The sequence below is a fragment of the Gracilinanus agilis genome, chromosome 4 (assembly GCF_016433145.1).
Source record: "Gracilinanus agilis isolate LMUSP501 chromosome 4, AgileGrace, whole genome shotgun sequence".
NCBI classification, from domain to species: Eukaryota; Metazoa; Chordata; class Mammalia; order Didelphimorphia; family Didelphidae; genus Gracilinanus; species Gracilinanus agilis.
The window spans coordinates 474217766-474233593 of record NC_058133.1 but is presented as its reverse complement, the minus strand read 5'-3'; the positions used below and the strand labels follow the sequence as shown (position 1 = coordinate 474233593).

General features: G+C 51.0%; 2 protein-coding genes across 7 annotated transcripts in view; one reads left to right on the top strand and one right to left on the bottom strand.

Moving 5' to 3' along the window:
* Positions 1-9503, top strand: part of PIAS3 (protein inhibitor of activated STAT 3) — a 15484-nt gene extending 5981 nt beyond the window's left edge. Inside the window, exons 2-14 of one of the 4 annotated variants that reach the window (XM_044672567.1) lie at positions 2622-3042; positions 3477-3561; positions 3801-3851; positions 4936-5026; positions 5265-5399; positions 5591-5696; positions 5890-5963; positions 6107-6267; positions 6568-6701; positions 6822-6990; positions 7241-7392; positions 7582-7619; positions 8249-9503. In XM_044672567.1, the coding sequence (XP_044528502.1) occupies positions 2625-3042; positions 3477-3561; positions 3801-3851; positions 4936-5026; positions 5265-5399; positions 5591-5696; positions 5890-5963; positions 6107-6267; positions 6568-6701; positions 6822-6990; positions 7241-7392; positions 7582-7619; positions 8249-8515 (1881 nt within the window). In that variant the 5' untranslated portion in view covers positions 2622-2624 and the 3' untranslated portion in view covers positions 8516-9503. Of the gene's footprint in view, positions 1-2547; positions 3043-3476; positions 3562-3800; positions 3852-4935; positions 5027-5264; positions 5400-5590; positions 5697-5889; positions 5964-6106; positions 6268-6567; positions 6702-6821; positions 6991-7240; positions 7393-7581; positions 7620-8248 lie in introns of those variants that run through there. The other 3 variants (XM_044672569.1, XM_044672566.1, XM_044672565.1) reach the window with 3 other exon arrangements.
* NUDT17 (nudix hydrolase 17) lies at positions 9030-12261 on the bottom strand. 3 transcript variants are annotated; one of them, XM_044672570.1, is made up of 8 exons: positions 12053-12261; positions 11566-11752; positions 11277-11302; positions 11020-11112; positions 10745-10843; positions 10478-10614; positions 10226-10375; positions 9030-9586 (listed from the first exon to the last, which is right to left on the bottom strand). In XM_044672570.1, exons 1-8 carry the CDS (start codon positions 12242-12244, stop codon positions 9511-9513), a joined length of 960 nt encoding a protein of 319 aa, XP_044528505.1. In that variant the 5' UTR covers positions 12245-12261; the 3' UTR covers positions 9030-9510. The 3 variants fall into 3 exon arrangements, with proteins under 3 accessions (XP_044528505.1, XP_044528506.1, XP_044528507.1); XM_044672571.1 differs by having other exon boundaries at positions 9502-9665; XM_044672572.1 differs by having other exon boundaries at positions 9502-9665; positions 10478-10593.
* Positions 12262-15828: the final 3567 nt, after the last annotated feature.

Genomic DNA, 15828 nt, shown 5'->3' with positions numbered 1-15828 from the left:
CCTGGAGAGGATGGACTTTGGGGGCAGGGACGCTGAGGACAACGCGGGGGTCCCGAGTTCGGGGCTGCAGGGGCAGCGAGGATCAAGAGCCAGCTCTGGGGGCAGGGGCGGGGACCGCCTGGGGCAGGGATGGAAGGGCAGGGCCCGCGGGGGGACAGGGCCACGGGGGCGGGGCTGGGGGGGCAAAGTGGGGGCTAAGACCCCCAGGAGCCGGTGCACTGGGGAGCCAGGGCTGCCTGGGCAGGGAGAGCACGACCGTGTAATAGACATCTACGCAACACTTTGAGGTTTGCGAAGCTCCGGACATACGTTATCTCATTCTACACTCACTACCACCCCGGGAGATCCGTACCATACATACGTACATCTATCCATCCATTGCTTTAGAGAGGAATACCCCCACTTGGGGGTGGGGGTGGAGATGGGGCTGTGGAGGGCTAAGGATGTGGAAATGGCACGGGGAAGATGGGGTTGTGGGAGAGGGCAGAGATGTAGGTTTGAGATGATGGAAGGGAAAAGATGTAAGGATGTGGTGGTGGGAGAGGGCGGAGAGGTAGGAATGGAATTGTAGAAAGGGTAAAGGGGTGTAGGAATGAGCCTGTCAGAGTCACAGGCATGGAAGGATAAGGCTGTGGAAAGGTACAGGGATGAAGAGAACAGACTGTGGGAGGGCACTGGGAGAGAATTGTGGGAGATGGAAGAGAGGTAGGGATGGGGCTCTAGGAGGACACCAGAATATAGGGGAGATGGAGCTGTGGGCAGATACAGGGCTTGTGTGAATGAGACTATGGAGGATACAAGGTATTAAGGATTGTAAGCGGATAGGTGTCAGAATGCTAGTGTGCAGCTGTGGAGACGAGAGAGCCACAGGTGATAGAAAAAAAGGAGAGGAGGCTACATGTGGCAGTGACATAGGAAGGATCAATTTGAGGGGAAATAGGCAGTCACATTCTTCACAGACAAAGCTTAAGCCATTGAGCTGTCCTTTAGATGGTAGGCAACAAGGCATGCAGCAGAGAGTCTGAGGTCAGGGATAAAGGATGAAGGGATCCAGTTATTCAAGAGGAGACATAGCTGGCAGTCTATCTACAATCATTTCCCTAGGTGACTTGCCACCCCCCTGCAGAGAATGTAACACAGGGAAAGGAAGAGGGAACATGAATTTATTAAGCACCTACTATGTGCTAGCCATCTGCTAAATGCTTTACAAATATATCCTTTAAAAAAAAAACTCTTTTGTCTTAGATCAATACTGAATATTGGTTCTAAGGCAGAAGAGCAGTCAAGGGCTAAGCAGTGGGGGTTAAATGACCTGCTCAGGGCTACACAGCTAAAGTGTCTAAAGTCATATTTGAACCCAGGACCTCCCACCTCTATGCCTGGCTCTCAATCCACAAAGCCACCAATCTCCCCCTCCTCCCCCCTTATTCTGTCCCTTGATAATGTTTCCCAGATTCTCAAGAGGCCATCCAATCTGTCCCTTGCTTTTCAGACATTCCCTTCCCTTCTTTTGGAGTGGAGCAATGGTTTGGGGCACATTTTAGGTCTTGTCAGTGAGCCGAGTCTTTGGCACTCCCTGTCAGAGCAATGGCTCCAGGACCCTCCTGATGGATTTGTTATTTCATTCTTCCTAAGATGCTACTCCCCTCCCTCTGCCTTCCCTATCCATAAGCCTACTCCCTGGGGGAATCAGGTCAGAGCTTTACCATCTGGATCTCAGCAGGGGAGAGGAATCACTCCTTCCTTCAGGGATCAGCTCAGCCCTCTCCCCTTTATTAAAGGAAGGTCCCAGCTGATGTCCAATCTTGGATTCTTGGGGAAGTTCCTGGCACGATTCCAGTGTTCTGTGGTTTCCTTTGTGCTATGCCCTGGGCCTTAATTTCCCTTCCCCCAAAATGGGGAGATCTTGATGTGCTGGGGGTGAAGGTGAAAAGAGATTTGAAGGGTATTGAAACCTCCCCTAGAAGCCTTGGCCCCAAGGCTTACATGGAATGAGGCAGAAGTGGGGGCTGGGAATTACATGCAGATCCTCCAGCCACCTGGTCCTAGTCTCTCTGTTCCCCTCCCCCTAGCATCTTGCCCCACTCTTCTTCCTCTCTTCCTCTTTTTCTCATCCCTTTACCTTATCTCTCAGAGAGCTGGGGTGGGCCTGGGAGTCTAAAAATAAGCAGGAGGAGAGAAAGCAACTTCAAGGGGAGGGTTAGAAGCCTTGTGGTGGTGCCAGAGCGAAGGTGGGGGAGAAAAAGGAGGGAGGTGGCTCTTCTCCTTCCCTCCTCCGTCTTTGCTGGCTTTTCCAGGCCTATTGTTAGCTACTGAAGGGAGAGAGGTATGTCTGGGTCTCTCTGGGTGGGAGAAGTTGGGGGGAGGGAAGACACTGAACTGGGGCCTGTTGAAACAAGACTAGGAAGGACACCTGGAAGTGGAACTCTGTCTACTTTGTGGAGGGGAGACGAGGAGGGAGAAGCAAGTGCTCTGGAGGGGTCCTCTTTATGGCTTCTGACTAGCGATGGCATAGTTATTCCCCATCTCTTCAGGGGTGCAGCGGGCTGCCCCTCTTAGCAGGGAGACCCAGCTGGATGCTTGCCCCATCTCACCCGTGTCACTCACTGTTTTTCCTCCAGCACATGGTGATGAGTTTCCGGGTGTCCGAGCTCCAGGTGCTTCTGGGCTTTGCCGGCCGGAACAAGAGTGGGAGAAAGCACGAGCTGTTGACCAAGGCCTTACAGCTTCTCAAGTCTGGCTGTGGCCCCAGTGTCCAGATGAAGATCAAAGAACTCTACCGGCGGCGTTTCCCCAGAAAGGCCCTTGTCCCTTCGGAGCTCTCACTGCTGTCTCTGCCCCCGGGAGCTCCCCCGATCGTCCCTCCTGGCCCACTGACTCCTGCCCCCTCAACCCTCTTGCCTTCAGGACCCCTCTTGGGGGGGCCTAAACGGGAGGCTGATGTACACCCTTCTCTGCCCCAGCCGGTGCACCCCGATGTCACGATGAGGCCTCTGCCCTTCTACGATGTATATGGGGAACTTATCCGACCCACCACCCTCGGTATGAGTCCATTCTATGTCCCCATCTTGTATGAGCATGCCCCATCCTCTTTCCCACTTCTCCATTCACACTCCCATCCCAAATAAGTGGCTAACCTATGGCCAGGGCGGCTAGGTGGCTCAGTGGATAGAATGCTGGGCCTGGAGTCAGGAAGACCTGAGTTCAAATCCAGCCTCAGACATTTACTGGCTGTGTGACCCTAGGCAAGTCACTTCCTCTGTTTTGAAGGAAATGACAGAGCACTCTGGTGTCTTTGCCAAGAAAACAGTATTGGCTGCAGTGGCCCACAGGGTCACGACTGAACAACCACCACCACCTGCTGCCCCAAATTTCCAGCTCTCAGACGGGAGGTTCGCTGCCTTGGCTGGGGTACCCATTGTTCGTGGCTGTCCTTTGGCCGCCTTAGTAACTACATCTCTCCTCTGTGTACCTAGCATCCACCAACAGCCAGAGGTTTGAGGAGGCTCATTTCACCTTTGCACTGACACCACAGCAGGTGCAGCAGATCCTCTCATCCAGGTACCTCCCTCCATCGGGGTTTCAGTCGTGACCTTTGGTCCTCGTCTCATGACTCTAGCCCTGCTCTGCTCTCTCGTCTGCCTTCCTATCTCACGTGGCCTTAGTCCTTTCATCTTCCCATCTGCCACTTCTCTCTCTCTGGCCATCCCTCGAGCATCCTTCATCCCTCCTCCCTTTTCCCAGACTGTCTCCCTTCCCTGCGCCACATGCTAGAATCTCCTTCCCTCTTTCTCTTTTAGGGATGTCCTGCCTGGTGCCAAGTGTGATTACACAGTACAAGTCCAGCTGAGGTAAGAGCTCCCAGAAGTCTCCTCATCTCTCTTCACTGTTTTGAGCAACATGAGTCTGTGCCCCTCTGGATGGAGGCTTCCCTTAGACCAGTGATTCCCAAAGTGGGTGCCTCCACCCCCTGGTGGGTACTGCAGAAATCCAGGGAGGCAGTGATGGCCACAGGTGCATTTATCTTTCCTATTAATTGCTATTAAAATTTAAAAAAATTAATTTCCAGGGGGCTAAGTAATATTTTTTTCTGGAAAGGAGGTGATAGGCGAAAAAAGTTTGGGAATCACTGCCTTAGACCAAAGTGGCCTCAAGGCATCTGTATACCCTGGAGGTTTGAAAATTGCATCTGTGTTCACGTCCCTTAGGGGTGTGCAAGGAGACTTACCTTAACAAAATAAATATCCATGTGCTCTAGAGGGCTGTGTTTTCTGACATTAAAAATATATTCATGGGGCCAGCTAGGTGGCTCAGCAAATGGAGAGCCAGGATTAGAGAAGGTCCAAGGTTTGAATTTGGCCTCAGACGCTTCCTAGCTGTGTGACCCTAGACAGGTCACATAACCCCCATTGCCCAGGCCTTACCACTCTTCTGCCTTGGAATCAATACACATTGATTCTAAAACAGAAGGTAAGGGTTTAAAAAAAAAATATATATATATATATATATATTTATATACCTCAGATACATCCTACTTGTGTGACCCTGTGCAAGTCACTTAACTCTTCTTCTAGCCCTTATCACTTTTGACTTCTAGGTAAGGGTTTAAATAGGTCTATGTATTTATTCAGAAAAGTGTTATTTAAAAAACAGCCCCCACTGTATTATCCTGTTGTCGGACCTCAAGACGGCTGCTTGCCCTTTATCCAGGTCTTTATTTAGGAGACTTTCATTCTGTCTAGGGTCAATAATTCTTTCCTTTGAGATAAGAGGAGGATTTTTTTTCCCCTTGAACCTTGGAGGGAAGAAATAACAGTTTTATCCCTGGGTTTGGCCCTTCCTCTCTGTCTGCAGACTCCTAGCCTCAGGAGCCAGCCCTCTAGATGGTAACTCCCTGTCCCTTCTGTCCCTCTCCCTCCTCAAATCTTTCATTAGGTTCTGTCTCTGTGAGACCAGCTGCCCCCAGGAAGATTATTTTCCTCCCAACCTCTTTGTCAAGGTTAATGGGAAACTGTGCCCCCTGCCGGTAAGTGCCTCCCTTCCTCCCCCCATCTTGTCCCAATAATCATCTGGTGGGTGAGGGGTGCTTTTTTTTTCTCACAGCCCCATCCCTCCCTTCTTACCATCTTCTCTCTAAAAGGGTGTCTGTGCCTAGCACTAAGCTCTCAGGCTTGTTGCAAACCTTACAGGGCATAACATTGAAGCTCTGACAGAGATGCTGGGGCTACTTCTGCCCTGACCACCCTTCCCATCTATCTCTTTAGGGTTATCTTCCCCCAACCAAGAATGGGGCTGAACCAAAAAGGCCCAGCAGACCCATCAACATCACATCTTTAGTTCGACTTTCAGCCACGGTTCCCAATACTATCGTGGTCAACTGGTCGTCTGAGTTTGGACGAGTAAGTTGCATGGCTGGGGCAGGAGAGGGCCTGGGGTGGGTGGAACGAAGGGAGGGCAAGAGGTGGGGCAGGTGGTTTCTGAGGGTTCGCTTTTTGGGGAGAGGCTAGACCTCCGTTGAAGTGGTTCAAATAACCAGCTTTGCTTTGAGAGTACCATGGCAACAGGGAAACAGATATGATATTCTCCCCAGAATTACTCACTGTCAGTGTACCTAGTGAGGCAGCTGACCTCCGTGACGCTCCTGCAAAAACTGAGAGCAAAGGGCATCCGGAATCCGGATCACTCTCGGGCGCTGAGTGAGTTATCACCAAATAACCCCCCTTCTCTCCTCTCAATGATTCCAACCCTTACACCCCCCCTCCAGCCAAAACCTTCCTAATGCCAGCCTGTTCCTGGCTACTGATCTCAGTCCTGTCTCGTGAGGCAGGTGCCCTGCTCACCTCTTTGGGCTCTTCAGGTCTCAGGGCTTTGGCTTTGGTCTCATTTCAGTTAAGGAGAAACTGACAGCTGACCCTGACAGTGAGGTGGCCACCACAAGTCTTCGGGTGTCACTGATGTGCCCGGTGGGTACTGGGAGAGACTTTAGAGAGGGGATGTGGGTGGGAAGTCTGAGGCTTCTTGGGGTTCCTGTTTATCAATGTAAAGTCTCCAAGAAAGGGGAAAGCTGGTTGGATCAAATGTGATGAGAAGTCCTGTTTTTTCTCAGCTAGGGAAGATGCGTTTGGCTGTCCCATGCCGGGCCCTCACCTGTGCCCACCTACAGAGCTTCGATGCTGCCCTCTACCTGCAGATGAATGAGAAGAAGCCAACGTGGACTTGCCCTGTGTGTGACAAGAAGGCTCCCTATGAATCTCTTGTCATAGATGGGTACGGCCACCTCTGCTCCCATTTGTCTAGGGTACCCAGATAAACCTTCTTTCCCTTGACAGCAAGAATACCCCTTAGGAGAATGGGCACTGCTGGGTATGGAGACTCCCATCCAGCCAGACTCACCCTGAAGGATTCACATTTCTGTCCCTCTTTGTGGCCCCCCAGCTCAGGTAGTTCCTGCTGCTCCTGAATTTCTGCTTTCCTCCTGCCCAAGGCTGATGTACTTTCTCTCACAACTGTATCTCCCCCCCCCCTCCATCTTCTCATGACTCTTCATGACCTTCTTCCTTCTTTCAGATTATTTATGGAGATTCTGAATTCCTGCACTGACTGTGATGAGATCCAGTTCATGGAAGATGGATCCTGGTGTCCAATGAGGCCCAAAAAGGAGACACCAGAGGTTTGCCCTACACCAGGCTATGGGTTAGATGGTGAGTAACGGATGACATGACTGTGTCCATTCTAGAGTTAGATGGTGTCTGACCATTTCTTTCTTCAGTTATGGACTAGAGACCCCCAACCTGAGATAAATGCCCTTTCAATATCTCCAGGTCCCCCCTTTGGCCCTGGTCCTGAGGGCAAGCCCCCCGAGTCCAAGAAGAAGATCGAGGTCATCGACTTAACCCTTGACAGCTCTTCAGATGAAGAAGACCTGCCCCCTGCCAAGAAGCACTGTCCTGTCACCTCTGCCAGTATCCCTGCCCCACCTGGAAGCAAAGGGTATGAAGACAAGGGTTGAGACAGAAGTTGGGGGAGAGGCTAGGGATCAGTGCAAGATCACTGGGGATATGAGGGGTTAAAGGCAGTGGGGGAGGCCAAGACATTGCCTCCTGAAGACAGACCCACATTCCTGCGTAGTGGCACAGGGTTGGGGCTGGCAAGGAGGCTGGGCTGATTTGGGACACAGGGGGCAAAGGATGGGTGGGCTTAAGGAAACTTCCTAGGGGGTAACTATAGCTTGTTTTCCCAGCTTCCTCTCTCCTTACAGAGTACTGGCTACCAATCACCAGCCATCATCCGTACTCCGGAGCCCAGCTATTGGCACCCTGGGCAGTGACTTCCTGTCTAGCCTCCCTCTTCCTGACTATCCACCGGCCTTTTCTTTGGGGGCTGATCTCCAGGGTATGACCTAGACCCAAATGGGGGCTCCTTTATAAAAACTCAGTTCTTTTTTGCTCAGAGATTAGGTAATGATCCCTGAATCTCCTGCTCCCCAAATATCAATAACTCTCAAGGGAATGCCCACCTGTGGGAAAGTGTGGGCAGCAGATGCAGAATGATTTTGAATTCTTTTTCCCCGTTTCCTCCTAGGTTTGGACTTATTTACCTTCTTTCAGAATGAAAGTCAGGTAAGAGCCCTTTTCCCCTTCTACTAAAGTCTCTAATTTCTGTAGCTTCTCCTTGTGGGGCTGCCTTTACACCCTTTTCCCAACTCTTACCAAGGGATCTGTTCTGGGTGCCAAGAGCCCACTTTCCATCCCTTTTTGCCACATGGGCTGAGAGTGAGGCGATAGGCAGGTAGCTTGTTTTCTTTTGGGGCTCTAATGAACAGAATAATCATTTTAGACCTTGAAGAGATTCTTCAGTTTCTAGGTGAGGAAACAGGTTCAGAAGGCCCTGTGACCAGGTGTTCCAATCCCCTTGGTCCCAGAATTATTCCACCCACTCTCTTCCCTCTGCCCCAACAGATACCAGGCCCTGCCCTCCTCAGGCCCAGACATTCCATTTGTTTTAAACACCCACGACATTGGAGGGGGATGAGGATAGTGGAATTCCTCTGGCTTGGGGATAAGGGAGGAGATGAAGTTGTTGAGGGGGAGAGGCTCTCACATCCAAGGAGTGCAGGTCTTTGAGAGAAAAAGCTCAAGTGGAGTAGTCAGATGTGAAGGAGTGTGTGGGAAGTGTCTGAGGGGGTAGGAGATGGGGGTGGCAGGGAAGAGTGAAGTCTTAAATATTTTCTCCCCTAATTCCCCCTCAGCACTACAGTCCCTCGGTCATCACCTCAATAGATGAACAGGATACCCTTGGCCATTTCTTCCAGTACCGGGGCACCCCTTCCCACTTCCTGGGTCCGCTGGCCCCAGTGCTGGGGAGCTCTCACAGAGGCTCCCCTCCAGCACCCCCTTCTGGCCGAGTCAGCAGCATCGTGGCCCCTGGGGGAACCCTGAGGGATGGACACGGGGGACCCCTCCCTCCAGGTTCTTCCCTGACTGGTTGTCGGCCAGACATTATCTCCCTGGACTGAAACTCTAGGATTCTGGACCTCCTCACCCACTTCCAGCACTGAGTGGGGACAGCAGGGGAGCCCTGTCCCTCAGGCCCACCAACTCATCCCCTTGGGGGCTCTAGCCAAAGGCTACAAAACAGACACTCGTGGACTTGTCTCCTGGCTCCCTCTCTGCCTGGCAGGGCCAGCATCCAAAGGGTTAATATTTAACCTCTTTAAAAGGACATTTTGGGTTTATTTTTGGAAATGCTCTTCAGATGGAGGCATGTAAACCAAGAAGGGGCAGGGAGATATAAGAGCCGTGCCTAAGTTTTGAGCCCGGATGGTTTTCCATTCATTTCTTCCTTTCCCTCCCACCCCGTGTGACTCAGAGCTAGTAGACCTGAAGCAGCTGGGGTACGAGGGGCAGTGAGTGTGGGTAGATGGATGGACGGGAGATCTTGGTCAGCCCCCCTTAGTACACCTGATATTTCTTCTATGTCCATTCATTCTCCTTCCACATATGGGACAGACAGACAGATGGAGAGATAAAGACACGGCCTGAAGTCTCTATTTTCAGTTGCAGCTTTTTGTACATAAATGAGAAAAACCAAAAAACTCCAAAGATGACCCCTACTCCTTTCCCAGTCTGACTGAGGATGAGATGAGGCGATCTCCCTCCTCTGCTTCTCTAAGGTTTGGGATGGGAGGGGAGGTAGGGTTTTGTCCTGTTTCCTGTTGCCTGGTTCTCTATTTATATATATAAGTATATATTTAAGTTGACGACACTTCCCCAAGGCTTCCCTATCCTGGGGTCTGAGTTTCCAGTGGGATCCATAGTCTTCAGAGTTATGGCCACGGAACTCATTCTGCACCTTTGGGGGTGGACATTTAGTCCTCCCCCCCAATTTCCCCTTCCCTCTTTTATGACCTTTGTTTTAATTTAATTTCCTATTTCCAAAGTTGTAGCAATGTTCTCACCGACAATAAAGGTTGTGAATCCTATGTACGTCCATAGGGAAATGCAGAGTGGCTCATCTACTCAGCTCTCTTGACTTCTGTATTTGAAAAGTGAAGCCTTCACTTCCTCCTTCACCTCCTCTGGTGGTTATGAGCAGAGTTGGAACCCAGGGTTCCGTTTCATTCTGATTCTGGCTTTGGGGCTGTGTGTGTGGGATGCTCTGAGGCCCTAGGGTCAGGATGACAGGACAGAAAGGACACTGTGACCTCCAGCCACAGATGGACAGCACTCAGGGAGTTTAGAGAACATTTTCCTCCTCATCTTATGGGAGAGGTAGTATAAATATCTCTTATTTTACAGAGGAAGAAAGTAAGATGGAGGGAGGTGAATAAATATTGGACTCAAAAGCCTTGGCCTTGAGTCCAGGGCTCTTTCTCTTCTCTCCTAACGGTGTCTGCCCTGCCCTCTGGCTGAAGCACTAAAACTCAAGTCTAGTCCTGTCTCATCTCTTCCCTTACCTCTGTTTTTTTTTTTTAAACCCATATCTTCTGTCCTAGAATGATCCCAAGTATTGGTTCTAAGGCAGAAGAACAGTCAGGGCAGGTAATTAGGGTTAAGTGACTCTCCCAGGGTCACACTGTTAGGAAGTATCTGAGAGTAAATTGGAACCCAGGACCTCCTCTCTAACCACTGGGCAGCTTCTTTCATAATGAAGAGAACTGTAGGCAAGAGAAACTGAAAACTTGGGCAAGAAACTGAGATTGTGAATAGGCGCCCGCCTCTCTTACCTCTTCAGATGCTGCAGCCATAGGCTGAGGGCAAATTTGGTTCCGGTACTGACCCTCTCCTCATTCTGCTCGGTAGCCAGAGTCTTCTGGAGCAGGATGGACGTAGGCAGGTCCACGGTTCGGGCTGTGTCCCCCTGAAGCTCCACAGCCCTGGGCCAGAAAGGACACAGCTCAGGCTGTGGGATGGCTGGGAGCCTGGTCCAGCTCTCGGGGGACCCAATGGGTGCCCTGGTGGGAGTGAGGTCTACTTACTGAATAAAGGGGGGCAGAGACTCCGAGACAGGATCCCCTGTCTCTGGGGCCTCCTCTGAGGCTGCCACAGCGGCCACCAAGTCCGGCTTCAGCCAGGCATAGGCACTGACCTCATCCTGGTTTGGACGGATCCGTTTCTGGGGGTCAGACACTTGCCCTGGAATCACGGCTGCCTCAAAGACATCTGTCAGAGGGCCTCTTTGGGGGTCCTTTGATTGATCCACTTCCCCCATCACCCCATGCCCCACTCCCTCCCCTCCATCATACCTGGAGCTGCTGCTCCGTTTCCTGGGATGCCACCAAAACATAGAGAACGATGTGATGATATCTGGGGAGGCCCTGGCTCAGTCGGGAGGGATAGGCAGACTAGGAGAGTGGGGAACACAGCGGGTGATTCCCGGGGTCCCCAAATGTTGTTCAGAAAAGGGGACGCTGCGGTCTGCCGAGTCTTGACAGGAGGCAGGGAGCGGGGTGGTACTGAGAGGGCACACACACTCCTCCCCTTGGGGGCAGGGCCAGTGCCATCTTCCGGGGACTCTCACCTCCCACAGTCCCAGAAAGAAGCGGGAGTGCTGGCCTTGGGGCAGCTGCAGGCCGGTCTCCTCTCTCAGCTCCCGGAGGCCCCCGTCGAAAAGCTGGAGGGCAAAGAAAACCACGATTGCATCGGAGGGAGGAAGCTGAAGGGCGGTTTCAGGGCTTCCCCCTCCCCCAAATGCAGCTGTTTCACTGGGGTGGGGGAGGGGCAGGGCGGGAGGCATTGCTTCCACCAATGGTTTGAGGCTTCTTTAGCGGTAGTTACCTCCTCATCCAGTTCCACGTGTCCACCTACAATAACAACGCGGTGGTGACTGCATGCCTTATTCTGGAGCCCCTTCACTCTTCTCGCCTCCCCCCTCCAGCAGCTGACCAGGAGCCCGAATCCCTGCCCTGGGTTCCATTCCCTATCCACCCTGGGCCCCCAATCTACCGAAATAAGGTTGGGAAAGACTCTCCTGAGGGCCGTGGGGGAGGTTTCCTAGCATCCCGCCTCCTCTCCCTAGGCTTAGAGGTAGGAAAAGTTTGGGGTGCGCTGCACACAGGGAGCTCACCTGGAGGGACCCAGAGATTGGGGGACGTGTGCAGGCTTGAGGCCCTTCGGGTCAAGAGTACGCTCTGGTCACTGGACTGTAAGACGACACTCACTCCAACGTCCACTTCGCGGTCCCGTGGCAGCTTCAGCCCCGAAGTTCCAGGGGGCTGCTGCTCTAGGGCCGCGAAGGGGCAGAACGGGGGGCGCTGGAGGGGAAGCCAGGGTCACATAGCCATGGCTAGTGGGGAACGGGGCCCTTCCCAGGCTCCGGACTCTTACCCATTCTGAGCTCTTAGGACCCCCCACTCTCCTGGGTGCCCCCTCTGCCTCCCCGCTCCGGACCCCTCCCATTCCTTCCTTTCTCCTCCCACACTCCCCCCAACACCTGCTTCGGACTCCTCCTTCGGCTTTCTCTCCCCCCCCCCCCCACTTCCCAAAGTCCCCGGCTCTGGGCCCCTCCTCTTCCCTCCAGATCTAAACCTGAGAACGGGATGGGGTGGACAGACCTGCAATGGGAGCTGTGTCGTGGCGCCAGGGAAGGGGAGCTCCGAGAGCAGGAGCCGCCCCGGCTCCAGACCACAGTAGACCCACCAGGGCCCCGGGCCGGGCCCCAAGCCCAGGCGGTCACACACGCTCCGCGCGAAGTCCGCGGGCTCCGCCCGCCCGGAGAAGAGCAGGAACAGGCGAGCCCGTGCCATGGCGGGGGCGCTGTGGAAAGCGGCTCACGCGGCCCCCCTGGTGGCCAGACCCAGTCCCGCGCTCGGCGCGGAAGGGAGCTGTGCGGAGGGCGGTCCTGTGGCTTCTGCCCTCACCTAGCACTCTGTGCCCGCCTCCCGCCCCGGATCCAATGTGAGCCTCGCGTGCGCGCTGCGCTGGCAGTCCTTGCCCTCTGTTCCCCGGTAGAATGTGGGCCCTGGAACCACGGAGCGCCTAGGCGGCCGACTGCTGAGGTCCTTTCGCTGGGCCTCCCACTGATTGGGACGCTGCCCATCCGTCCCGCCGTGTCTAAGGGTCGCTGGTTTCTCAAAGCCCTTCGCCCTCGGGCCTCCATGGCACTGGGCAGCCAGGCTGGATCACTGTATCCTTCATGCTCTTGCACAGGCTGCCATTAAACGCGCGGAGAGTAAGCACCTACTGGGTGGTTCGGCCCTGCACACCCAAGGGCTCTCCTTCCTCCCTGAGTTTGAAAGCCTTATAAAGGGACAGGTAACCCTACACAGGCACACACCCTACTATGTGTTTTACACATCGAGTCTCCCCAATAAAAAGAAACTCCTAGAAAACAAGGATGGCTTCATTTTCATATCTGCAGTACCTAGCATACCGTAGGAACTTAATAATTGCATTTTGATTGCATAATAATGACTTGCATTTATATAATATTCAAGGTTGGCAAAGCTCTATACATATTTCATTTTAACCTTGTGAGATAGGTGCTTTATTAGACTGGCTTACCAATTAGGAAACTAATTAGAGGGCACTCAACTCAGAAAACTAGAAAAGTCACTTCAAAAATACCTTCCATCTTAGAATCAATACTGGGTATTGGTTCCAAGGCAGAACAACAGTTAGGGCTAAGGCAATTCAGGGTTAAGTGACTTGGCCAGAGTAACCCAGTTGCAGTGTGAAGCCATATTTGAACCCAGAACCTCTCATCTCTAGACATGGCTCTTAATTCACTGAGCCACCTAGCTGCCCCTGAAAAGTCACTTTTAGGAGATTGGACCTATTTACACATTTCCTTTTCTTTTTCCTTGAGTCTTGGAGGCAAGAATCTCAAGAAAAAGAGGTGAGGAGGGAGAGCATTCTAAGGCACACTAAGACAAGAGATGGGACATCATGCATAGAGAACAGCAACTGGGGCAGTTTAGGAATATTGTGTGTGTAGGGGATGTCATACAAACTTGTAGAAGGGTTAGAGCTAGGTTGCCAAGGGCTGTTAAAGACCAAGAGGTGTTTATTGTTTTCTTCTAAGATGATAGTGATGTTTTAGTGCCATCATGCTACAGCAAGTCTGTATTAGAGGAAGGCAGATCTGGAATTGAGACCAATTTTGAGACTATTGTCAGTCTTAGTGAGAGCAGCTAATACCACTGACTGGGAAGAGGGTAGATACAGAGATTGTGGAGGTAGGACTTGGCAACTGATTGGAAAGGGGCAATGAAGAATGGAATTGTGAATAACTCAGAAAATTATATACCTGGATGACAGAAAGGATGGCAGTGGTATCTTGGGAGTCAGGAGGAGAGGGAATGGATTTAGGAGGAAAGACCTTGAGTTTTTTGGACATGTTAAGTTCATGGGATACCCAGATGATGGAAATATCAAGCAGCAAAACTGGTGCTATACCTCCTGCATGGTAACATCGGCCTTGACGATGCTCACACCTCTGGCACCCTTTGCCCTTAGAACACTGGAGGCCGAGTGGAAAGGACTCCGCCATTTAAGGAGGGTGCCCAGGCCAGTCTACCACATTTCCCATCACTTTTGGGCTTCTCTGTCATGAGCTCCCACTAGATCCTTCTCCCCCTCACTCCCACTTGACTTTCAGTTTTCTTCTATTGTCTTCCTCCATTAGATTTAGTATTCCTTGTGGGCAGGGGTTACTTTTTTCATATTTATATCCCTGGTGCGGTGAAGCTCAGGAAAAAGAAGACTGGACTTATGGATTCGGAAACCTTGAGTAACAAGACCATCCCAAGACTTTGGGTAGCTCAGAGGGCCAAGGTGAAAGCCTCAGGGCACTCCTGCACATAAGGGGCAGATTTGGAGGTTGCCAAGGAACCAAAGCATGCATTCCACACCTATGCTGGTAGAAACACACACTTATAGTCACAGACAGCTTACGTTGAAAGGGACCTAAAGAGACCACCTAGCACATTTAGGCCTTATTTATTTATTTTGTGAACTTAATAGTCTCAGGGCATCTAAGTGACTTGCCTAACTTAGAATGGTGGCTAACAGCCTGAAGGGCCAGGTCACTCTGTTCTTTCACTTTTAGGATCCAGCTACAACCCAGGGAGACATGATGATATTAAACAAATATTTCTGTAGCACTTTATATCTATTACTTCATTTGATTCTCACAATAAGGTAGGCCCTATTATTTCCTTTTATAGAAGGGAAGGCAAGGGCTCAGAAAGGTTAAATAATTTACCTAGGGTCACACAACTCATGTTGGAAGTGGGATCTGAAATCAAGTTTCGCTGATTCCAGATCTGGTAACCTAATTCTAAGCAGCATAATGATGCCCTCCAGCTGCCTCCTAACATTAGTCATTGCTGGCCAAAGGCAGCTGTGAAAGAAGCCTGGAGCAGAAGCCAGTTGTTATGGTTCTGGAGAGGATGGATGACAGCACCTACAGGTAGAAAAGTGTGGGAGCAGCTAGGTGGCTCAGTAGAGAGTCTGGAGACAGGAAGTCCTGGTTCAAATGTGGCCTCAGACACTTCCTAGCTGTGTGACCCTGGACAAATCACTTAAACCCCACTGCCCAGCCCTAACCACTCTTCTGCCTTGGAACCGATATGATTCTGAGACAAAGGAAGAGGTTTAAAAAAGAAGAGGTGTGTTCCAACACACTAGAGCAGCAAGAAGTAGAAAGAGAAACACCATTTAAAATCAGCCTAGACAATATAAAATACTTAGGAATCTATCTACCAAAACAAACACAGCAATTATATGAAAACAACTACAAAACGCTTTCCAAACAAATAAAACTGGATCTAAACAATTGGAAAGCCATTGATTGCTCATGGGTAGGATGAGCTAACATAATAAAAATGACAATTCTACCCAAATTAATTTACCTATTTAGCGCCATACCTATTAAGCTACCAAAAAACTTCTTTACTGAATTAGAAAAAACTATAACAAATTTCATTTGGAATAACAAAAGATCAAGAATTTCAAGGGAAATAATGAAAAAAAAAGTGAAGGGGGCCTAGCAGCACCAGATATTAAACTATACTATAAAGCAGCAGTCATAAAAACAATATGGTACTGGCTAAGAGACAGAGAGGAGGATCAATGGAATAGACTTGGGGTAAATGACATCAGCAAGACAGTGTATGATAAACCCAAAGAGCCCAACTTTGGGGACATGAATCCACTATTTGACAAAAACTGCTGGGAAATTTGGAAAATATGGGAGAGATTAGGTCTAGATCAACATCTCACACCCTACACCAAGATAAATTCAGAATGGGTGAATGACTTGAATATAAAGAGGGAAACTATAAACAAGTTAAGTGAACACAGAATAGTATACTTGTCAGATCTCTGG